Source organism: Rattus norvegicus, chromosome 17, assembly GCF_021556685.1.
Source record: "Rattus norvegicus strain SHRSP/BbbUtx chromosome 17, alternate assembly SHRSP_T2T, whole genome shotgun sequence".
Classification (NCBI taxonomy): Eukaryota; Metazoa; Chordata; class Mammalia; order Rodentia; family Muridae; genus Rattus; species Rattus norvegicus.
The window spans coordinates 4,934,335-4,957,425 of NC_141550.1; the positions used below are offsets into that span (position 1 = coordinate 4,934,335).

A 23,091-nucleotide genomic window follows, 5' to 3' on the forward strand; every position below is an offset into this window, starting at 1 on the left:
CAAACAGGAAAGGGGAGCAGCGGATTGGAAGAAAACCCACAAGGTTGGGGGAGTCCCTAACATAACCAGAACTTCCTAGGATTGATTCAGCAGGAAATACCTCAAAAATAGCCTTTCTTGCCGTGTTCTCATGTGAGTGGTCAGGAAACAGGTCTGTGAGGCTAGACTGAGCTGTGAGTGCCATTAGACCCCAGGGCAGCAGTGACCTGGACCAGAGACGAGCTTGGCCCGGAATCAGCACAAACATATCCTTGGGCACAGTGGTCTGGAGATGAATGTGTCCATCCACCCTTAACCTCAACTGGTCTTCTCAGAAGAGAACACACAGGGAACAGGGTCACAACCCTGTGCCTACACAGACATGTTGGGGTTATGAGCCAGTATCCCAGAATGCCAGGGCTTGATAGCAGAGGCTACGAGAAGCATGCGGAAAGACCTTCCTGGCAGTTTTTGGGGCGAACATGGGCTTATACCCTTGTCTCCCTTCCAGACACGTGCAGACTAGATTTTTATTGCTTTTTTAAAAAAAAAACACCTGGCTTGGGGAGGTTTGTGACAGCAATGTCGTACACTCTCTGTCTGCCAAATGTCAGAATCTCAGAGGGCCCTATCTTGGGCTATCATCTTGCCCTTGCCTGTGACTTTTTGAGGTTTGGTCTCTGCCTGCCAGCACAGATACTTAGCCCCACGGTGCTGAGGAATACACCGAATTCTCCACGAGAAGTGGCTGCTGATACAGCTCACAGCCTTCCCCACTGCACCTAACAGCCTTCCCCACTGCACCTCACCTAGCGGTGCCGGGTGCCAGAAGTGAACTATGTCTTTGTATTTCCACAGAAACATGTGCTTTTGAGAACAGGAGGTAGAGTTCTGGTGCGGAGGAAATAGGGAGCGATACTCGGCATAGGTCAGTTGGTCCAGTTTTACACCTGTTTTATAGGATTGGTGAGAAACACACTGTATGCAAATCTGATGATGTCATATGCCAGTCACTGCTTCAGGGGGCTAGTCCATCATCATCATGGCAGCAGGCAGGCAGACATGGTGCTGGAGGAGCAGCCAAGAGCTACATAAGCAATTCATAGGCCGAGAGAGGGAGAGCCTGGGCTAGGTGTGACTTTTGAAACACTAAGGCCCACTCCCCAGTGACACACCTCCTCCAGCAAAGCCACACCTCCTCCAGCAAAGCCACACCTCCAAGGCCACACCTCCTCCAGGGCCACACCTCCTCCAGGGCCACACCTCCTAATCCTTCCCTGACAGTCCTCAGCTGGGGAACTAAGCGCGCCAAACTATGAGCCTGTGGGAGCCAATCTCATCCAAATCACTGCAGATGGTGACATTTGTATTTTAGGTCCTTGATCATGGGCACAGGAGAGGAAAGGATCGTGTTCTGCATCTGAGCCAGCGAGACTGTGAGTGGGCGCACTTAGAAACTGTCCTGACCTCATCTGTCCCAAGCTCACGGTAATTCGAAGCTGTGAGATCCACCGCTCATGGAACTGAAACAGTAACTTCTCAAGTGCCTGGGGGGCTGTCAAGGTTAATTTCAGAACTAGCTTCCAGTGCTTGGTAAAGCTGTGTGATCGTGCACGTGTGTTGGAAATTTCGCTTTTAGGAAAATGTGACTGGCGTTTTAAAGGACTTTTTGAACTCTAAAGTTACCCGCTGAGCATAGCGCTAAGGGAAGGCAAAAGGTACAGGAAGTTTATCAGCGCATCTTTGAAACAGTTCATGGGGCAAGCACATACACGCAGGCATGCACACACAGTCATATGTGCATACACTCCGATAATCTACTTCCCAGAAGTTCTCCACAAAGTCAGGATTGTCCTGGGACATTCGTGTCATTAGTATTGAAGTCCAGTTTCTAGACTGGTGGCTTGGGAATGTGACAAGGCTCAGCTTTTTCCACTCCTGTCAAACATAGCAAAGAAAATCAAGAAAACAATCTCATTCATAATGACCACAAAATATGCGTCTTGGAATAAACCGAACTGGGGAAAGGAAAGACTTCTAACAATAAAAACATTAATACTGAAGAAAAAATCTAGAAGACAATGAAAGATGATGTCTTATTTAGGGTTTTACTGCTGTGAACAGACACCGTGGCCAAGGCAAGTCTTCTAAAGGACAATAATTCATTGGGGCTGGCTTACAGGTTCAGAGGTTCAGTCCATTATCACCAAGGCGGGAACATGGCAGCATCCAGGCAGGCATGGTACAGGAGGAGCTGAGAGTTCTACATCTTCATCTGAAGGCTGCTAGCAGAAGACTGACTTCCAGGCAGCTAGGATAAGGGTCTTAAAGCCCAGACCCACAGTGACACACCTACTCCTACAAGGCCACACCTCCCTAATAGTGCCACACCCTGGGCCAAGCCTATATAAACCATCACAGATGGAAAGATTTCCCATGCTTATGGGCAAGAAGAGTCAATATCAAGAAAACGGCCATCCTATACAAAGTGGTCTAAAACTCCTGTGTATTCTGTCTTAGTTTGGGATTCATTGCTGTGAAGAGACACCATGACCAAGGCAACTCTTACAAAGGCCAACATTTAATTGGGGCTGACTTACAGGTTCAGAGGTTCAGTCCATTATCATCATGACAGGAGCATGGCAGTGTACAGACAGGTGTGGTGCTGGAGGAGCCGAGAGTTTTACATCTTGATCCAAAGGCAGCAGGAAGAGACTCTTCTCTGAAAGCAGCCAGGAGGGGACAGGCATCCACACCAGGTGGGGCTTGAGCATAGAGACCCCAAAGCCCACTCCCACAGTGACACACTTCCTCAAACAGGCCACACCACCTATTAGTGCCACTCGCTATAGGGCATGCATTCAAACATAAGTCTGTGGTGGTCCTATCTATTCAAACGGCCACACCCTCCCAGTTGAAACTCCAGGACTGTCCTTCGTGGGATGGAAAAACACTCTTAAAATAAATATTGAGGAACAAAGTCCCAACAGCATAGAAATCCTGAGGAGAGAGTACAGGGATAGCACCATACCTGATTTCAAGTTACACTACAGAGCTGTCATAAAAACAGCAGCGCACAGGCAGGAAAGCCTACACAGATCAGCGGGAAAGAACCGGCAACCCAGACATAAATCCACACAACCACAGCTACATGGATTTTTTTGACAAAGATGAAAAAAAAAACCAAAAACAAAAAACCAGACATTACAGAAAAGGTGGCATCGGTTGCCACGTGCTGCCAGAAAACTGGATCTCACCGTGCAGACGATAAAACTTGATCCTTCTGTCTTGGTGTCCCAGTTAGCAGCATCTCCTTTGCTGTGATAGAAAACTAACCAAAACCAGCCGGAGCTCAAGATAGGAGCCTGAAGGAACCGAGGAGCGCGCCCACCGCTCGCTAGCTAGCCTGCTCCCTTTCGGTACAACCCAGGACACCTGTCCAGGGGCAGAGCCGCCCACGGGGCTGGCCCCTCCCACACCCACCATCAATCAAGAAAGTGCTTCCCAGGTTTGCCTGTAGACCAATGTGATGGAGGCATTTTATCAGTCGAGGTTCCCATCTCTTGGGGTGGCTCTGGTTTGTGTCAAGTTGACGATTTTATGTCTGGTTGACATGCAACACATCACCTTTCAACTATAACCTTTCTCTTTCTTTTTTTTTTTTTTCTTTCTTTTTTTCGGAGCTGGGGACCGAACGCAGGGCGCTCTACCGCTGAGCTAAATCCCCAACCCCTCTCTCTTTTTTTTTTTAAATATTTATTTATTCTTATATATTTGAATACATTGTAGCTATCTTCAGACACACCAGGAGAGGGCATCTGATCCCAAAACAGATGGTTGTGAGCCACCATGTGGTTGCTGGGAATTGAACTCAGGACCTCTGGAAGAGCAGTCGGTGCTCTTAACCACTGAGCCATCTCTCCAGCCCCCAGCCTTTCTCTTTCTTATTTGGTCTCATTAATATCAATATCATATAAAACACATCACAATCTTAAAAACTGTACAATCTCTGTGAGTTTAATCACTTTAGAAGTTCAACCTCCGGGCTGGAGAGATGGCTCAGTGGTTAAGAGCACCGACTGCTCTTCCAGAGATCCTGAGTTCAAATCCCAGCAACCACATGGTGGCTCACAACCATCTGTAATGAGATCAGATGCCCTCTTCTGGTGTGTCTGAAGACAGCTAAAGTGTACTTTTATATGAATAAGTAAATTTTTTTTAAAAAGTTCAAACTCCTTTAAATAAAAAAAACAAAAACAAAACACCTAAAATCTGTAAAACGCCAAAATCTCTAAAAATTCGGTCCTTTTTCTTTCTTGTTTTATTAATCAAGTTATTCGTTTACATCTGGGTTGAAGCTTCCCGTTCCAGTCCTCCCTCTCCCGGCAGCTCCCCTCCCTCCTCAGAAGAGGAGCCCCTCCACCCCAGTGGATATCACCCAGCCGTGGCATATCAAGTCGAACTAAGACTAGACGTACTTTCTTCTATCGAGGCTAGACCAGGCAGCCCAGTTAGGGGAAGGGATCCAAAGGCAGGCAGTGTCGTCAGAGACAGCCCCTGCTCCCAATTTGGGAGTCCCACGTGAAGACCCAGCTGCGCAATCATCAATCTCTTAACAAACCAGCATCGGTTGTTCCAGCAACAGAAAGGGCCACTAAAGCCGCTCCCTCACGAGTCACAGCTGATTCTTAAGCCTGAGCTGACTCAAACCACAGATTTTTATACCTTAATATTTAAATGGCCTTTGCTTCCCTCTGAAAAATCACAAGCCAGTCCTCCCTCGGCTATGCAGTGCCCAGCATTACCCTCTAGTCTTCCAGGTTCCTACGACAACTAACCAAGTTTTGAAAGCCCATGGCTTTCCAAGCACGAAGTTCCTAAGCCCTTCTTATAATCCTCCCCTAAAACAATATGGTCAGGTCTGTTCCAGCAATAGCCTGCAAATCTGGTACCAATTTCTATCTCAGGGCTACTGTCGCTGTGACAAAGCACCCTAACCAAAAACAACGTTGGGAGGAAATAGTTTATTTGGCTTACGTGTCCTGAATCAGGTCCGTTGAGGAAGGCTAGGTCAGGAACCTGGAGGAGGCAGAGGCCACGGAGGATGCGGCCTGCCGGCTTGCTCCTTGTGACTTGTTCAGTCGCTTTCTTATAGAGCCGAGGATCAGCAGCCCAGGGTGGTAACTCCCACAATGCACTGGAGCCTCCCAGAGCCAATACTCATTAGGGAGATATCCTACAGGTTTGCCTACAGCCCCCTTCTCTGCTGTACTGGGACTTCTGCCCTATTGGAACCTGGGCCGGTCTCACGCGTAGTACCGCAGTCTCAAGAGTCCGTGTGTACAGCAGTCCTGTCGAGACTGGAAGGCGCACCTTTCTCAGGTTGCCATCACCTCCGGCTCTTACAGTCTTTCCTCTCCCTCTTCCAGATAGATCCCTGAGCCTTGACGGAAAGGGTTAGTGTACGTACACTTTTTAACTCTTCATACAAAGCTTGCAGGTTTTGCTTTCTAATCAACAGCCTTTATTGATGTTGGCACGATAGGCATTCAAAATGTTTTTAGTTTACTCTGTTCTTAGTTGCAAGACTCTCCGTTTAGAAGGCAAGCGACATATTACTTACAGCAGAAGTATGCCACACTGTTACTCTACCACCATGCAGTGTCTGTGACAAAAACAAAAAACAAAAAAAAAAAAAAGGTCTTGTCAACTCATCACATCCAGACTTGCTTGCATTCTCTGCTTACGCAAAAAGAACCTTCTAGCAGCTGGAGAGTGTGTCAAGAGTTAAGAGCACTTGCTGCTTTCCCAGAGGTCCATTTCCAGGAAATCTCACACCCTCTTTGGCCCCTCTAGACAACAGGTATACATGTGTGGCACAGACAGACAGACATCCAGGCAAAACACCCATACACAATTTTTTAATGTGTGTATGTGTATGTGTGTGGGGTGGGTGACTGCTTCTCTGTCTGTACATCATAACTTCCTCTTGACCTAACCCAGAGTCACAGGATGGGCTGAGAGGGAGGGAACACTGAGCAAAGTTCTCAGGAATCCAAGCATATCTGAGAATCCTAAACCAAGAACACAGTATCTAAGAATGGCAAAGTAGTGTGTCCTCTAGCCGAGTGTTGTGGAAACACTTCTCTCTGAAGACATGTGAGCAAGTGTGTGGGGAAATTTAGGAGGAGACTTCTTGGTGGCAATGTAGGTCATCAGGGAGACGCTATGGGAGGTGACAGGGTATTCTGCTGCTCTTTGTGAGGTCCTAAAATGTCCTGCTCTGAACACACCCAAGTCTTAAACTGACTGTGCTTCCAGGAGAGAAAGCAGCCCACAGTTCACTGGGATGTGTGTGCCTATTGGCCCAGGTTCCAATAGGGCAGAAGTCCCAGTACAGGCTTCAAAAACAGGAGTGCAGAGAAGATGCCAGGGTTAAAAACAAGCAACCGTTTCTGAACACAGCAGATGCTAGAACATGCAAAACAACCCCGCTTCCCAAATTAGCCAATAGTTTACATGGAAGTCATATTCTCAGACAGACACAGAGACCCACAGTCAAGCATTGGATGGAGCTTTGGGGTTCTTACAGAGGAGTTGGGGGAAGGTTGGGGGCCCAGAAGGGGACAAGAACTCCACAGGAAGACCAACAGAGTCAACTAACCTGGACCCTCGGGGGCTCTCAGAAACTGAACCACCAACCAAAGAGCAGACATGGGCTGGACCTGGGTCTCCCTGCACATATGTTTGCAGCCGTGGAGGGGCTGCACTTCCTTTTCAGGCTTGAAGCTCTGGCCTCTGTGGAACACAATTCTTCAACCTAGCTGTGTGCCCCTCCCCACACAAGTCTGTGACCTCCAAGTGTCTATATCTCTCTCCTAGGTTCTACATGAAGACTTGGCCAAGGTTGCAAGCCAAGGGAGGGGAGCTTGTCCTCTAAGACGTGTGTGCTTAGCTGACAGGGCTCTGCTTCACTTGGATTCTATCCCTCACAGGAGAGGTAGGAAGAGGCATGCACTTAAGAGAGTGAAGTAACAGGTGTAGAGTTTAGGGGGGGGGGGCATGAGAAAGGAGCTGGAGAACAGCAGATAGAAGAGAGCGTCTAGAGCAGGGGTAGGTGGGGTGTGGGTCATGCACTCTTGGGTTTATTTAACCCTGAGAAGAGATGTAGCTTGGATACCATGTGACAGACTCTTCCGTTTTGGGGGTGGGGACATTACCAAGCGATTGTAGCAAGTATATTTTAGAAATAATCAGTGAGAATCCTCAACCCAGGTTCTTCTCTGGCGTTGGCAATCCTGGGTCCTCTCTATCACCAAGGACATGGGGACTTACCCCAAGGGTGTATTGTCGATCAGCCCCATGAGGGGATCATGGCCCACCTATGCAATCACTGGCATGGCCAGGGATGCTCTAAGCATGGAGAAATCAGGGTCAAAACAATGATGTATGTGGGAGAAACAAAGGGAGGAAAGCCGGACTCTGCTCACACAAGAACAGTACACTGATTTGTGAGAGTAAGCTTGTGTGTGTGTGTGTGTGTGTGTGTATGTGTGTGTGTGTACATGTCTGTTTGTGTCTGTGCATGTGTGTCAGTGTGTGTCTATGTATGTCTGTGTGTATCTGCATGTCTGTGTATATGTCTGCATGTGTCTCTGTGTCTATGTGTCTGCGTCTGTCTGTGTATCTGTATGTCTGTGTGTGTCTGTGTCTGTGTCTGTGTCTGTGTGTGTGCCTCTGTGTCTATCTCTGTGTGTGTCTGTGAGTGTGGATGTAACTCACTCTCTGTCCACTTGAAGTTTCACTAATTTCGGAAAAATGAGTAAAATTATACCAAAGAAAGCTTGACAACACAACTGTATCCATTTAGTATGGCCCGTGTTTTATAGAGTTTGATGATCTGAGTCTCCTGATTAAGGATGTGAAGTCCTGTCAGGAACATGCAAGTGTCCTCATCAACACTTATGAAAGTATAAAGGAAGTTTTCTTCCTACTGAGTGAGAAGAAGCCACTGCATATGTGACATGTACTGGATACTTTTGTGCCAGAGACTAAAAATGCAGCCAAAAGCATTCCAGGCAGGCTGGTGGACATCATAATTGAGAGCAGCAAAACTGTAAGGGGGCTGAGGTGAAACCAGACACACACTCACACACAGATACACACACACACACTGACAAACAGATACACACAGGCATACAGATACACAGACACACATACTCACACACACAAACACACACACACACAAACACACACACTGACACACACATACACACAGATACACACACACTGACACACAAACACACTGACACACAGATACACACACACAGACATACAGATACACAGACACACACACTCATACACACATACACACAGAGACACACAGACACATACACTCACACAGACACACACACACAGATACAGAAACATTCACAGACACACACAGAGAGACATACACTCACACAGGCACACACATTCACACAGACACACACTCACAGACACACATACTCACACAGACACACACAGATACAGACACACTCACACACACAGACACAGATACAGAAACATACACAGACACACAGACATACACTCACACAGGCACATACACTCACACAGACACACATACACAGACACACACTCACACAGACACACAAAGATACAGAAACATACAGATACACACACACAGACACACACACAAACACACAAATACATATACACACAGACACACACAAATATGCACACAGACACATAGACACAGATAAACATACACACACAGATACAGACACACATGCACACACACAGATACACACAAACTACACTCAGACACACACAGATACACACAAACTACACTCATAGAGACACACACACAGATACACACAGACACAGAGTATACACAGATACACAGTAATACACACACAGACACACACAGATACACATACACACACACTGACACACACAGATACACAGTGATACACACATACACACACACAGATACACATACACACACACTGACACACACAGATACACAGTGATACACACATACTCACACACACACAGATACACATACACACACACTGACACACACAGATACACAGTGATACACACACACATACAGACAAACACAGATACACATACGCACACACAGACACACACATACACATACATACACACTGACACACACAGATACACAGTGATACACACACACACACACACACACACACACACACACTGTGACCCTGGCCAGAGAGGGAGCATACAGGGAGCAGAATGGGAGTAGAGCAGCAGGCTCGGGCAGCGGGCTCCGCTGGGACTTGGAAGTGGGGTGGTATCAGGCTCACCCTCCTCCCCGCCCTCACAAACCCTCTATGACTCCTCCCTGCTCTGTGATGCAGCGCTGCTGCTGACAGTGAGGCCCACGCAACCTCAGAGCCCAAGGCAGCTGTGCGAGTCACACTATGCGGAAGGTTCTCTCCATTCTGAGTAGCGCTTACGGAATCGTGGTCCAGCTTTGGCTCAATGCTCTTGGACACGGGCCCACTGTACCTTCCTGAGTGCAGGAGCTGCTTCTCCTGTGCCTGTCACACCTCATACTGACTTCATTTTATCGCTGTGGAAACTGCAAGACCTCAGAAAGGTGAGGCACCGGACGGTGGGCTCCCTGAAGCGAGTCTTGGTTGGGTGAGTTTAGTGTTTGTCTCACAACAATGTCTGAAGTGGGATGCTGAGGAGAGAAGAGAACGCTGCTTCCCTAGGGCATGAGATCTGGCAGCGTGCAGATCCAAGAAGGACCAAGGTTTCCATCTGGGCCCACAGTCACCTCTGGGTGTAACCGAAAGGTCCGTGATCTAGGGCTGAGCACTGATTCTTGGTCTCATTGGCTTGGCTTGGGTTCTCTGAAGAGCAGTGTCTCCTGACTCTCACGTCTTCCCTGTTCCATCTCTCAAACTCCTTCACCAGGCCTTCCCTAAGCTGGGCTGCAGGAGAGCCCCCTGAGGGCCTCTGAGCAAAACCCTAAGCTTTGTCCCTAGACTCGGAGCTTTCCGAGGTGCTGAGCTCTGGCTGCTGGCCTGAGTCTGTGCTTGGGGCTGAGAGCATCCATTATGATGTCACAAACTCTTCCTTTAGTCTCCCAAAGAACAATTGAAAATGATTCTCTTTCAAAGTTAGGACAGGAGATTTATTTTTTTGAAGTCCTTGGATATTAGAAGTCCAAGAGAAGCAGGGAAAAGTCACTTCTTTCTCGTTCTTTCGTTCTTAGTACAGGGCAGAGCCAAGAGAACAACAATGGGTGCCATTAAAGCCATCACTCTCCCCGTTCCACCTGAGCCCCTCAAGGAGCCCCCTCCCGAGATCCCGGGTGCACGGTCCGATGACGTCATTTGCCAGACCCAGTTCCTCTCAGGACACAGCTCTCAGAAGTGGCTTACAGAGTCACACCTGGTGCATTTCTCCCAGCGCTGGCTCTTGGGATGTGCTGGTTTAAGTGAGATGTCCCTATAGTCTCGGGCATTTAAATGCCTGGTCTCTAACTGGTAGCGATGCTTTGGGTGAGACCCCAGAGGTGTAGCCTTGTTGAAGATACCACTGGGGACGAGCTGTGAGGGCTTAAAGACACACACCGTTTCAAGTTTGCTCCCTCTGCTTCCTGCATGAGGCTCGAGACGTGGGTTCTCCGCTGCTCCTACCACCATATCTATTGGCCTGCTATCAGTATTCTTGGTACTGTAAACCCAAATCCATCCTTTCTTCTACAAGTTGCTTTGGTCACGGTTTTTTTTTTTTTTTTTTTAAGCTGGGGACCAAACCCAGGGCCAAGGCTCTACCACTGAGCTAAATCCCCAACCCCAGGTCACGGTATTTTATCACAGCAACAGAGAAGTGGCTAATACAGAAACCAGTGTGAAGCAGTTGTTAAGGACGACCAGGGCACTTGGGCCCTTCTCCTTGTTCGCCGAGAGAAGTTTAAGACGGCCCACTGGTTGCTTAAAGTCATGACTTCTGTCTCCTGACATCGTGTAAAATGCTGTGCTCCTGGGCACTCAGATATCTCGTTTCCCATAAGAGGACTCTTGTAGAATCTTAGTGTCTCAACCTTCATTTCTGTATTAGCCGTGTTTACTGTTCCCACAATGCAATGCCCTGACCAAAGCCATTTAGTAAGAGTTTGCTTTGGTTTATAGTTCAAGGATACACTCTGTCCTGGTGGGGAAACCGTGGCGGCAGGAACGTGAGGCGTCTCGTTACATTACACCTGTAGTCAGGGGGCGGTGATCCATGAAGGTTGGCTTTCTCCTGGACATTAAGGAAGTCCAGGACCCCATCCTGTTGACCAGTGCTGCCATTTTGTGATGGGTTTCCAATCTCATTAAGCTCACAGCCATATTTCTAAGGCTTATAAGCCCCACCAAACTGGCATTTGAGATTAGCAAGCACAGTGACCTACAAACTGCTCTTCTTGCTTTCTCCAGTTTGGAGAACTTTCCAGAGAGAAACAGAAGAAGGGAAGAAGTTCCCTGTTCTGGAAGGTGATTCCACTATTTCCCTTCAGCCTTGATAGTCGATGGAATGTGCAAGAGGACATGAGCTTTGTAGAAACTTGGCTTTTCTTAGGCCAGACATGTGACAGACCATGGCAGGCCTCGGGTGATCCTAGATGAGGTTGGCCACATGGCTGTCTGTTCCTTGTATTGGTCTTTACAGGGGCTTTGAAGCCCCATGTGTGGGCATCATGATGGCAGCTACTTATAGTAACTAGTGCATCCCGCTGAGGTCAGCCACCTGCTTGGCCCGCATCGCCAGTACATACCGCCCCATCTCTGGTCCCTTTGGCTTCTGTAGCTCTTGTGACTGTTCTCAATGTCCCCGGCCCCTCTCTGGGAACCTAATCTAAGCCCCTCTGCCTGGACCTTTTCCCACCCTCCCCTCCACCCTTGCAGGGCCGGGGGCTAGCTTTCATTTTCACTGGGTAGCGCCCCAATGCTAGGACCTAGTCCTCCCTTGGATGTCAAATTCCACGTGACCATTCCCTGCCCCAGCTGCGCATAGCTTCATCCCTGGGGATGCTTTACACTAGAAAGGATGATCCTGTGACCCAACCAGGTCACCTTGTGGTCACCTTGTCTCCAGTACGTAGATCAACCCTTATTGCTGTTCCATGGCCCTCCTCAGCAGAACGCACATCTCGCCACACTAGTTCTCAGCAGGAGAAAGCTTTCCTGGGTATGGGGTTGTATGATGCCTTGTAAGGGGGAGCAGGCCCAATTCCCTTCCCTCCTCGGTCTTCACCTACAGGAGCTCTTGAAGAGACGGATGAAAAAGAAAATGGCTCTCCAGACGCTGGATGACCCTTTTCCCGATCCCAAGAGGTCAGAATGCCAGCTCACAGCCCTGTGGAACTTGCCAGGTCCGACTGCCACCCAGGTCCCGAAAATCGGCTTGAAGCCAAACGGGAAGCAAAAGCAGTTTGGGGCTTCTGAGCAGCTCCTGTGTGTGAAGATCCCAGAGGGGGACCTGAGCCAGAAACACAGCCAGCTCTTCTGGGGTCTCCCCTCCCTGCACAGCGAGTCCATCATGACTACTCTCCTGGTCCCCGTGAGCAGCTACTCACCAGAGCCTTGCCTCGTGTTGTTCAATGGGGTCTGTAAGGCTGCTACAGCCCCAGTCCTGAGTCATGGTCTCCAAGCCCTTCCCCAGTCCCTCACCTTGGTCCAACCTCAACCTTTTCCTAAGTTAGCTCCCCAGCCTCTGACTCTTTCTGAGGGAAAGCCCCAGGCCCACATGCAATCCCCACTGTCTGCCATGGTGTTGCCAGCTATACCCTGTGGAGGGGATAGATACCTCCAGATACCACAGAGCAAGCCTGTCTCCAACGCCCTAAACAGGAAAGGACACTTACAATACCACTTTCTGCAGAATCCTCAGGGCTGTTTGTGGGATTTGGTCCCTGAATGCCAGCAATATGAAACCACCTTTCTTCCGGTTCACGGTTTCCCCCTGGGCAGCCAGCCTCCCCAGGCCTGTGTCTCCATCCCTGGGTCTGGCCTTTTTCATTTGAGCAGTGAACATCAGAACAACGTGGACCCTTATGGATCAAACAACCTAATCCCACTCTGTTGCTTCGCGCCTTGTGATGGGACAGGAGCGCTGGAAGTGATGGACGCTCAGTTCAAACCAACCGAAGCACCTTCCCATGGCTACAAATGCGCTAGGCCTCAGTGCTGTGCACAGTGGGGCAATATCTGCGCTGACCCCAGGCCTGGAGAACTAAGTCACTTGGAAAATTTTTGTGTGAGGGTTCCCATGAAGCCACAGCTAAGAAAGGATGTAGCCAAGAACCTCGGCCAAATCCTAGGAAAATGCCCATTAGACTGCCCACAAGTGATCTCAGGATGTTATATACTGGACAAGGCTATCCCTGAGACAGAGGGGGAATTGGCATGTCACCCAAGGACTGGCTTGGAAAACGGACGGTTTAGCATCTCAAGGAAGAACTTGGACCAAAGATACACGAGAAGCATCCTGAGGTTACACATGAGCAGGAAGTACTGGCAGATCACTATGAATCGGATCCCCATCGTGGTGTGCTGCTCATGGCTGGCTGAAGACGCATCTCTCTGGAGCTCACCCCCGGGAAAGATCCACTGCGATACCACTCTTCCAGAAATATCTTTTCTTGATCTCAAGACCCAGAAGATGCTGGAAGCCCATCTCATAAGGTTCCGCGTGAGTCAGCAGTGGGGCCTCCCTATCAAGGTTATTGAATCCATAAAATTCTATATTTTGAGAGAAGCAAAGACATGGCCCCTTCCACAGTTTGATCTCCCCTTGTCGTTAAGCAGTATTCCTGGCCTGGATTTGAAAAGTAACTTTCCCAGTCCCTTCAGGGGAAGCTTTGACCCTCTCCATGGAGACTCAGTCCTTACCGCAGACCACTCTCTCACCCTCTCACACGTAGACCCTGAAGGAGAGGGGTCCCTGAGGCGGTCGGTCTCTGGCCCTGCCTCTGAGGTTACAGAGACAGTCCAGATGGTTCAGAATTACAGGTCCAGAGACCTGGACGTGAATCAGAGCGAGGCCTCCCTACAAGGCTGCCCCATACAGGGTCAGCCCACAAAGGAAGAAGTGGCTAGGTCTGAATCAGAGGATGAGGTGGCATGTTCTTCTCATCTACACTCCTCTAGCAAACAGAGTGTAGAACTGCATCCAAAGTACATGGTGACACCCGACATGCTCAAGGAGAGACTCAAGGCCCGGGAGGTGAGTGCTGTTCTGTCAGGGTCTTCTTCTAGCACCAATTCGGAAAGTTCCGTGAAGAAGTATGAAGATGTGAGTAAACCGAGCTCTACAGTGGCCAAGGGGCAGGACCCATCAAGGACATCAGTTCCTGAAGATCCAACAGTGTTGGACTTTAAGGAAGAGCTGTTTAAGGAGCTAAGGTCGACGTTGGAGGATCAGCCGCAAAGCCAGCCTGAAGGCTGGGGGAGCAGGTCATCCTTTGCCACAGACAGCTTCTCCGGCTACTCACCTTCTTCTTCCAACACTGCATCCAGTGTAGACCTCTCCATTCTCAGGGACGTGCAAGGCCACATGTATAACGCAGGAATCAGTGTGGCTCCATGGCAGGAGCCCAGGGTCTTCAAACAGATCCTAAAGAATTTCACACCAGCGTTGCCAGTCTTCAGGAAAGAAAATGATAGACATGACCCTCAGGAATTAGAGACATCCAAAGCAAGAAAGAAGAGCCAACCCATGAAGGAGAAATCAGACAGGAAGGAACATCCCCCTGCCAGTTACTTCAGAAAAAAGATAGGACAATTTTTTCAGTGGCTTTATTCCAGCAAAGACAGTACAAGACATAGATCGGAGAAAGACAGGGCTCTCTTTATGAGCTGTGGGCCCCCTGAAGCCCACGAGCTCATGGCGTCCCTTGGGAAACTCCTGGAAGATAAGCTGTTGTGTGGACAGAAATCTGAGTTCCTGGAATGGAGCCAGAAGACCCTGTCGGCTCAGCCAGAGCTCAAGGGACAACCTTCCAACCTTGGGGCTGCTGCTGCCCTTCATAAAGAAGAAGCAAATAACTGCTCCTGTCCCCAGACAGCCATCACCCCTGATCCAAGTCATGAGATGAGCCTTAGACGGAGACCGCAACATGTATCTTTTGAGCACTCTCCCTCGGCTCCAGAGAACCTTAGTTCTGTTCAGGCTCCCCTCGCATGAAGGTACGTCCTATACCCCCCCGCTCCCCACATCTGCCACAGGCATGGTGACTTTTCACCTGAACCTTCTGTAGAAAGGGTGAAGGAAAAAAGCTCCCACGATGGAATCTAGTCTTTGTTTAAAGTTTTGTTTTTGTTTTTGTTTTTTTTTTTTTTTTTGAAAATACTTTCAGAGCCATACACCCTGTGATGAGAATTAATCTATTTAACAAAACCAAGAATAAATGTTTTTTTTTTCTGATAGTTTGGAGTGCTCAGTGTCTTGACCTGCGGACCTGGGTCGTGAAAGGGGGGGGTCCATTAAAAATAGATGTCTAGTCCCTTGCAAGGGTGCTTGACAATGACTTTCCCCGCTTAGTTCTGGAGCCTTTGATTACACTGGTTTATAAAACATTGCTTTCTTTCGGGGGGTGTTTCATGCATGTATATAATAGAATATATTTATTCCAACATCCTTCCCCAGTGTCTCGCCCAACACACAGCCCCTCCCAACTTCACATCTTTTATATAGAACCCACTAGGGTCAGTGAGTGCTACCCATGTATGGACGGGATGAGACCGTCCTTTGGAGCATGCAGAACCTACTAATGACCACACCTTCAAAAAGGGATGACTTGGTGGCTAAGTGTTTGTTGCTCATCCAGAGGACCCAAGATGGATTCCTATCACAACAGCAGGCAGATGATAAACACATGTAACTCCAGCTTCGGGAAGAGTGACTTCTGACCTCTGTGGGCACTCACACACCGCTGACAGACACGGAGACATACATACTTATACATAAATACGTCTCTTAAAAGGTGGCTCTTCCCCCACCCCCAGCTACATACTTACACATAAAGTTGCCCCCCCCCAACATGGCAATTACCCACTGCCAAGAGCCCTTCGGTATGGGGTAGGGCATGGATATTGTCTACCCCACCTATGGTGGGATCATGGCTGACCTGATCTTGTATAGGGCTTTGCACAGGTAACACCTCACTCTTTTCCCTGATGTCCCTGAGCCTTGGTGTGGTGGCTGCTGTAGCCCGTGTAGGGCTAAGCTCTTGTCTCTTATTCTCCGCACCTTGCCCAGCTCTGTGTCTCTATGTGGACCGACTGCTGCCCATTGTCAAGGGAGGCTTCTCTGACCAAGACCGAGAGCAGCCCAGGTCCACAGGGATCTGCACAAGACTTGGGATACCTTGTGTTCAGAGCTGCTCCGTAGGTCTCCAAAACACAGGCTGTTGTCATTGCTTTGGTTACCCACTGCAACTATATGCCAGTACCTGACTGCTGAAGACACTACACATCATGGCTACAGGACAGAGTTCTCTTAAACCACCCATGAAACTTGCAGCTGGCTAGTTCTTTTGGTGCCGGAAGGCACTGTGTAGTTTGCTATGGGAGAGAAATCAAGGTGGTCCTCAGCGAGCGCTGAGTCTTGCAAACTGCCTGGGGCACACCTGTTGGGATTTTCAGGATGTTAAAATCCTGATATCTGTTACTGTAATACTGTCCAAAGCCCATAGCCAGAGAGCCCATGGACTGGAGTGTAGAACCTTCTATTGTTTTTGTTCTGCTAAGTGGCCATGCTGGCAGATCACCTTTTAAACAAGCACGCTTGGACCCATTTTGTGCTTTTTAACAGAGCTAAGTTCTGAAATCTTACATCTTTGATTTCTTTTTATGATGTGTAATAATTATATTGTCAAACTACATGGCCCCACTTGAACTTGAACTTCCCGTATAGAGCAGAAAGGGTTCAAACTCGGAGATCTGCCTTCCTGTTTTAAAATTTTTATTTATGTTCATGTATATATGCGTTTGTGTATGGGTGGGTGCCCTCTGTAAGAGCAGCAACGTTGCATCTCCAAGACAGTTCTCCAGCTTCCTGTCAGTTTCAAGTGAGGAAAAACCTACAAAATCCAGAACGTGAAAACTGCTGTTCCCCTTGTGCATTCACAGGGCCTCACAGTTGGGCATCCTGTGACACAGTGAAGACAGTTTCCCCTCAGATCTCATTACCTTCATGAGGATTGAAAGTCACCTGTTCACAGGAGCCATTGCTCTGTCCCTCGTGAAGGGTGTGGCGAGGGCCCTGCTCCCCAGTCTTACACTCATGGGAAAGAGTAGCAGTTGACAAGCATCCAGCCCTCTCTCTCTGCTCTTCACAGACACAGAGAAGGCAGAACTTGCAACTGTAAAGGGGCCTAGGGCTAAGAAGATGTTTCTGATGCTTCCGCTCTCAAAGAATACAGGCTTGAATGCATAGTCACTATGTGAGGTGTGTGTGTGTGTGTGTGTGTGTGTGTGTGTGTGTGTGTGTGTGTGTGTGTGTGTGTGTAGACCTGCATAGTCACCATACAAGGTCTATAGACTTGCATAGTCACTGCTGTGTGTGTGTGTGTGTGTGTGTGTAGACCTGCATAGTCAGCGAGTGAGGGAACTCGTGTGTGTCCATGGATTAGTACTGCTTTGGGGTCAGGCTCAGGTTCCAGAAACTGTTGTTTATGACGCCATGTTGCTCTCTCTGGTGATGACACTATAACGAGTTATCTACACATATGGGCACTTCGAGGGGGAAGGAAGAGCCTCCCTGCCCCCTAGAAAACTCTTCAGGATGCTGGCTTCTTGAATTCACAGAAAAGCCCTTCAGCAATCACCTGCGGAGGTGGCCTGCATGGCCACCCAGTATTGGAGAGTAAAGGAGACTGAGAAGAATCCAGAAGTCAGAACTGGGAAGATGAGAAGCGAACAATGGGAGAGGAGCCATCCTCTTACCCGCGCGACCTCCTCCATCCAATGGCCATGGCCTACTGGACTCTGTGGCACAAAGACGCTATAGTTTACTGTAGCAGTGCGAGGGGGTGCCTGTCCACACAGACTGTCCTTGCGGGGTGCTGCTGGATTCTGTATTCGTCTCTTTGAGAATGGATCTCTTCCTACCCTCCTCCTACCTCCCATCCGAAGTCAAATGAAGCCAGCACGTATTAACAATCACCTACTGGTGTTATGGGCACCTTAACTTTATTGGTCCCTTGTCTCAGGCTCTGTGAACCCTGCATTCTCTGCCTTGGGGGTTCTTTGGCAAGGCTGAAATTGGAAGGCTTGATTGGGGAACAACCCCTTTCCAGATTCTCTCATGGAACTCTGGCCAGGTTCGCTCCTCAAGGCTTTTGGTCCGAGGCTGTCAATCATGTGCTTGCTGGTTAACTGGCTGGGGTCCTTCCTCCACTTCCTGCAGATGGGCACACCTCATGTGGCAGCAACTTCATCAAAGGCAGGGGAGGAGAGATTCTGCTAGCAAGACAGAAATAACGTGTCACACACTAGAACTATAGAAACGCCAATGCGTTACACACTGGAAGAACAGAAATGTCAATTACACACGGAAGGGCTCCTTAATGGTAGCCATGGCTCTACATGGCTCTAGTTTTGAAACTAGTATTTAAAAATGGGCTCTGCTACAAACTAGAAGGCCTTGTGTGGATCACCAGTAGGAAGCAGCGAGATCTGTTGTGGGATCAAAGGTTTGCATGTAGCCCCACTGTGTTGGAAGCAAATACATTGCACGATCAGAGCCTGAGACTCAACACTGAATGAGGAACACTGTAATCAAGGGACCAGGAACGACTGATGCTGGACTGTCCTACACTTGACACGGGGACTTAAGCAGGGTTAGTTCAACGTAGAAAAACACTGCTAGTTTTACTTCCGGGTTTGAGTCCAGGTGGGTTTTCGAGATTACATCCCACCCTATGTTCTCAGAGCTTTGAAATGTGGTTTTTTTTTTTTTTCTTCTCATTTACGCAAGTGCACCATGAGGGACAGAGAAAGCTGCCTGCATTTAGAAGGTTTGCCGGGGTGGAGAGTCCCTCTTCTATAAAGGTGCAAAATCTGGATCCAAAAGATAACCTACCTAACTCAATAGGCCTAAGGGCAGGCAGGAACACCGAAGCTTGCCTTTCCGTGTGGCTAAGCAAAGTCTCCTCCTGGATGAGAGCAAGGCTTCGACATCAGGGATCATCCACTCAGGTGGGAACACGCTACAGTGTTGAAGGCCTTGTATCTTCAAGGTCACCCATGGGTTCAGTCTGTAACATGCTTGCCACAGAAGCACCAAGATCTGACTCTGGATTCCCAGCACCCACATAAAAAGCGGGGTGCAGTGGCACGTGCCCGTGACCCCAGCACTGGGAGGTGTAGACTTGCTGACCAAATGATAGTCTATCCGAACTGGTTGACCCCAGGTCCAGTGAAAGAGACTGGTCTCAAACTTGAGGTAGGAGGCAAGAGAAAGGGCTTAGCAGCTAAGAGCACTGGCTGCTCTTCCAGAGGACCCAGGTTGGATTCTGGTACCCACATGGCAGGTCACAACTGTCTCTAACTCCAGTTCCAGAGCTTCCGACACCAGGAAAAATGCCAGTGAACATAAGATACAAGTAATTTTTTTTTAAATGAGGCAGAAGGCCAGCCTGGTCTACATAGTGAATTTCAGGACTGCTAGTGTTACATAGTGAGACCGTGTCTCAAAACACAAAGACGAAGTGAAACTGGCCAACGTGCAGAGAATAAGGAACCATGGGGTGCTTAGTGCACTCTGCCCCTCCCCCCTCGAGGCTCATAGGAGGAGATGGAAAGGTAGTAAAGAGCAGAGCGGGGTAACCGAGAGGTCTGCACTTCAGAGGTCTTCAGAGATGTCAGCACGACTGCACGAATGAACTCAACGGCTGGGACTGCATGCAGACACAAGCCTCACACAGGAGGGAGCCAGACAAACTCAGCTTGGATGAGGAGCCACTGAAGCTGATGGCTGCCAGAGAAAGGACAATCACTTTCTTCGGGGAGAGGGGGAGGGGAGGTTGGGAAAAAGGAAAGGTGAAAAGATATGATCCAAGCATTCTATACATGTAAGACTATTAAATAAAATGCCTAATTTTAAAAATGGGAAGTAATAGAGGATAAACAGTAACTCTGACCCCCCCACATACATGCACACACATGCACACACCTAAACACAACATGCACATGCACCTACACACAAATACATGCACATGCATGTCCCCAAACCCTACAAAGAGCTTTTTCCTTTAAGAGGTGTAATCTTAGTCATTGGAGGGAACCACTGCCTCAGCTTAAGACTCTGTGTGAAACAGGGACCTACTATGCTAATTTAAAACTCTGGGAGCTGGGAGTTGGACTAGTTGGTTACACTGCTTGCTGGGCAGACCCAAGAGCCTGAGTCCAATCCCCAACACCCACTGGGCATAAGAAATACGCACCAGGATGTTGACAGCATCTTCAACAGACAGAGCGTGACTACATGTAGACCATTAAACTAGATCCTCACCGTCTCACCCCACACACCAGGGAGCTGCAAAGAGTCTCAATGTCAACACCCAAGACTTTGAAGCACTGTAACCCAAGTCCTTGTAGTCCAAAACTGCACACTGTTCCCCAGTCACCCTGGTGCACCTTATCAATGCCAGACTGCCCTTGATGTGACTGATCTGTGAGTCTGCCCAGTGTCCACACCCACGCAATCTTGTCAGGGGGAAGGACGTCCCATGTGCCATTCACAACCTGTCCCCTTGCACCCTAGTTATGGTTCCTTGAATACACTTGGCCAGAGGGAAGTGGTACCCTCAGGGGGTGTGGCCTAGTTGGAGGAAGTGCATCACTGTAGGGGTGGCTTCCAGACCTTCCTCCTGGCTGCCTGGAAGAGAGTCTTCTCCTGGCTGCTTTCGGATCAGGATGTAGAATTCTCAGCTTCTCCAGCGCCATGTCTGCCTGGATGCTACCTTGTTTCCGCCATGATGCTAATGGACTGAACCTCTGAAACTGTAAGCCAGGCCCCACTAAATACTTTTCATTTGTAAGAGTTGCCTTGTGTCATGGTGTCTGTTCACAGCAACAGGAATCCTAACCAAGACACTAGCGTTCGCTCCACGACATCACACTAGAGTAGCCAACCTGTTCTGTACTTGAACCCGTAGTATTCAATGCTTCACATGCTCCCCATCCCGCCCAGCCCCTCCCCCACCCCCATCTCCACCTAGGTTCCCTACCTTCTGAGCTGCTGGCCAACCAACTTCCATAAGTCACCCTAGACTGACACCAAGCAGTTGGGACTTCTCACCTCAGCTTAGTCCACCTTGGAGCTCTTGTCCAAATCCCTTGATTATGACGTCACATGGCCCACCAACATTCCCTTTCCTAGGGTCACAATAGTGCCTGGTACCACTACTCACTCCAGTCCCTACTCTGTACAGTGCCCTGACTTACCCCTTCTAACCACTGTGCCTGGGCTCACAGTGGTGTACCCCCTCTATCCATGACACCTGTTCTTGTGACCTACCTCCTAGCCTTCTGCTCCCTCGTCTTCTAACAGCCATTTCTGTCCTCTCCATATCTTCTTCCGCCTGTCTCCATAGCCTCCCTTATCCCCTGACACACTAAAGTGTGGACACACACAGTGGCTGCTAGCCTGCCTGCTACCCTATTCACCCCAGTCTTCCCAGCGTACCAAGTTCTCTACACCCCCTGTGCACACCAAAGACAAAGACGTGCCAAGCCTCACCTCACCTGCCCCTACTCATCGTACAAAGCCCCTGCCCCTTCTAGGAAAGTCAGTTCAGAAACGGTGCTGGTCAGTGAACCAGGCCTGCCTCTGCAGAATAACATGTCCATCGCACCCTAGTCTGTGGCCCCTAACATGCTCTGTTCCTAGACCTAGACCTATGGCACCTTTTTGGCCACCTGACCAGCCACATCCTAGTCATCTAGACCGCCACACTCCCTGCTTGTCCTTGTCCACTCAGGGTACCCCATCATCAACGTACCCTGATTGCCTATCCCGCCATCCTGTTTGTTAGCCTAGTTTTCCCAGGAGCCTCGGTTCCCATCTCACCATATTCAATGCAGTATGCCAACCCAGTTTAACTCACAGTAACCGGCCATGATGGTGAGCCCTGGTCTTCATCTCACCCTGATACACTGCCTGCTGGCCTGCCAGTCCACCCCGCCATCCAATAGTTATCTGCTTTTTCCAGGATCTGATGCATACTGTCCCTTCTACTCAGACAGCTCCATTCCCACTCGCTCAAGTCTATCCCATGTGACCATCCCCCAGCTCGCACAAGTTTTCCCATTCCCGTTCAGCTTGCCTACCAGGGTCTCTACTTCATCCTGGTCTATACAGGATACTTAATTCTCAAGGATTCACAGATCACACAGCCTGCTGGGTTCCCTAAGACTGCAGTTGGCTGGACTGCCATCTGACACGGTCACCCACTCTACCCTATACCAAAACACAGCCCATCCTGTGACCAACCCCAATCCTTCCTTACCTGGCTTTTCAACTGCGTCGCCACCAAAATCAAATGGTATAATCACACGCAAAAGAACGCTTGAAATTCTAACTGTATATATCCTGAATTTATGACAGCTTGGCGATTTTAGTCTGTCCCTCTGATTGAAGATACTGCAAGATGACTCAAACACAAAAGTCGGTCATTGGGCATTCACAAAGAAAGTCCATCTTGTAGCTAATTTGGTGAGAGGGGAAAACGGTCCTGAAGATATGTTGGAAGACAGCATTCCTGTCGAGGCCAAGTAAACGACAGCAAACACTTCAAGGAAGATCCCAGGTCAGAGTTTCTAGGCAGGAGAATGACGTAGGTTCAGTTCAAGAGCTGAAGAGGACTGAGGTGAGGCCCCAGACACAGAGGGGGCAAACAGGTAAGTTCCCTGTAGAAATGAGGAAAGCAGGGTGGGGGGATGGAGGGGCCTGGTAGGGGTGAAGTGGGGTAGGATGGGATGGGGGCGGGGACTGAGGGCTCACCCTCCTCCCTCCGCCCTCACAATCACTCTATGACTCTCCCCACAGCTCTGTGATGCAGACCTGCCCACTTAC

At 49.1% G+C, this 23,091-nt stretch overlaps 1 protein-coding gene and 2 long non-coding RNA genes across 5 annotated transcripts; 2 read left to right on the top strand and 1 right to left on the bottom strand.

Annotated features, from left to right (window-relative positions):
* Positions 1-1,354: 1,354 nt before the first annotated feature.
* On the top strand, positions 1,355-4,250 carry LOC147999948 (uncharacterized). The gene is made up of 2 exons (XR_015641411.1): positions 1,355-3,764; positions 4,133-4,250. It is a non-coding gene; the product is annotated as an uncharacterized LOC147999948 (long non-coding RNA).
* Positions 4,251-9,322: 5,072 nt separating this feature from the next.
* On the top strand, positions 9,323-15,437 carry LOC102547665 (spermatogenesis-associated protein 31D1-like). Its single transcript, XM_087591809.1, has 2 exons — positions 9,323-9,613; positions 12,271-15,437. The coding sequence occupies exon 2, from the start codon at positions 12,289-12,291 to the stop codon at positions 15,193-15,195; it is 2,907 nt and encodes a 968-aa protein (XP_087447935.1). The 5' UTR covers positions 9,323-9,613; positions 12,271-12,288; the 3' UTR covers positions 15,196-15,437.
* Positions 15,438-18,166: 2,729 nt separating this feature from the next.
* LOC102547829 (uncharacterized) lies at positions 18,167-23,050 on the bottom strand. 3 transcript variants are annotated; one of them, XR_015641414.1, is made up of 3 exons: positions 22,526-23,050; positions 20,459-20,550; positions 18,167-18,473 (listed from the first exon to the last, which is right to left on the bottom strand). It is a non-coding gene; the product is annotated as an uncharacterized LOC102547829 (long non-coding RNA). The 3 variants fall into 3 exon arrangements; XR_015641412.1 differs by lacking the exon at positions 20,459-20,550 and having other exon boundaries at positions 22,526-23,037; XR_015641413.1 differs by lacking the exon at positions 20,459-20,550 and having other exon boundaries at positions 18,167-18,476; positions 22,526-23,037.
* Between the last annotated feature and the right edge of the window lie 41 nt (positions 23,051-23,091).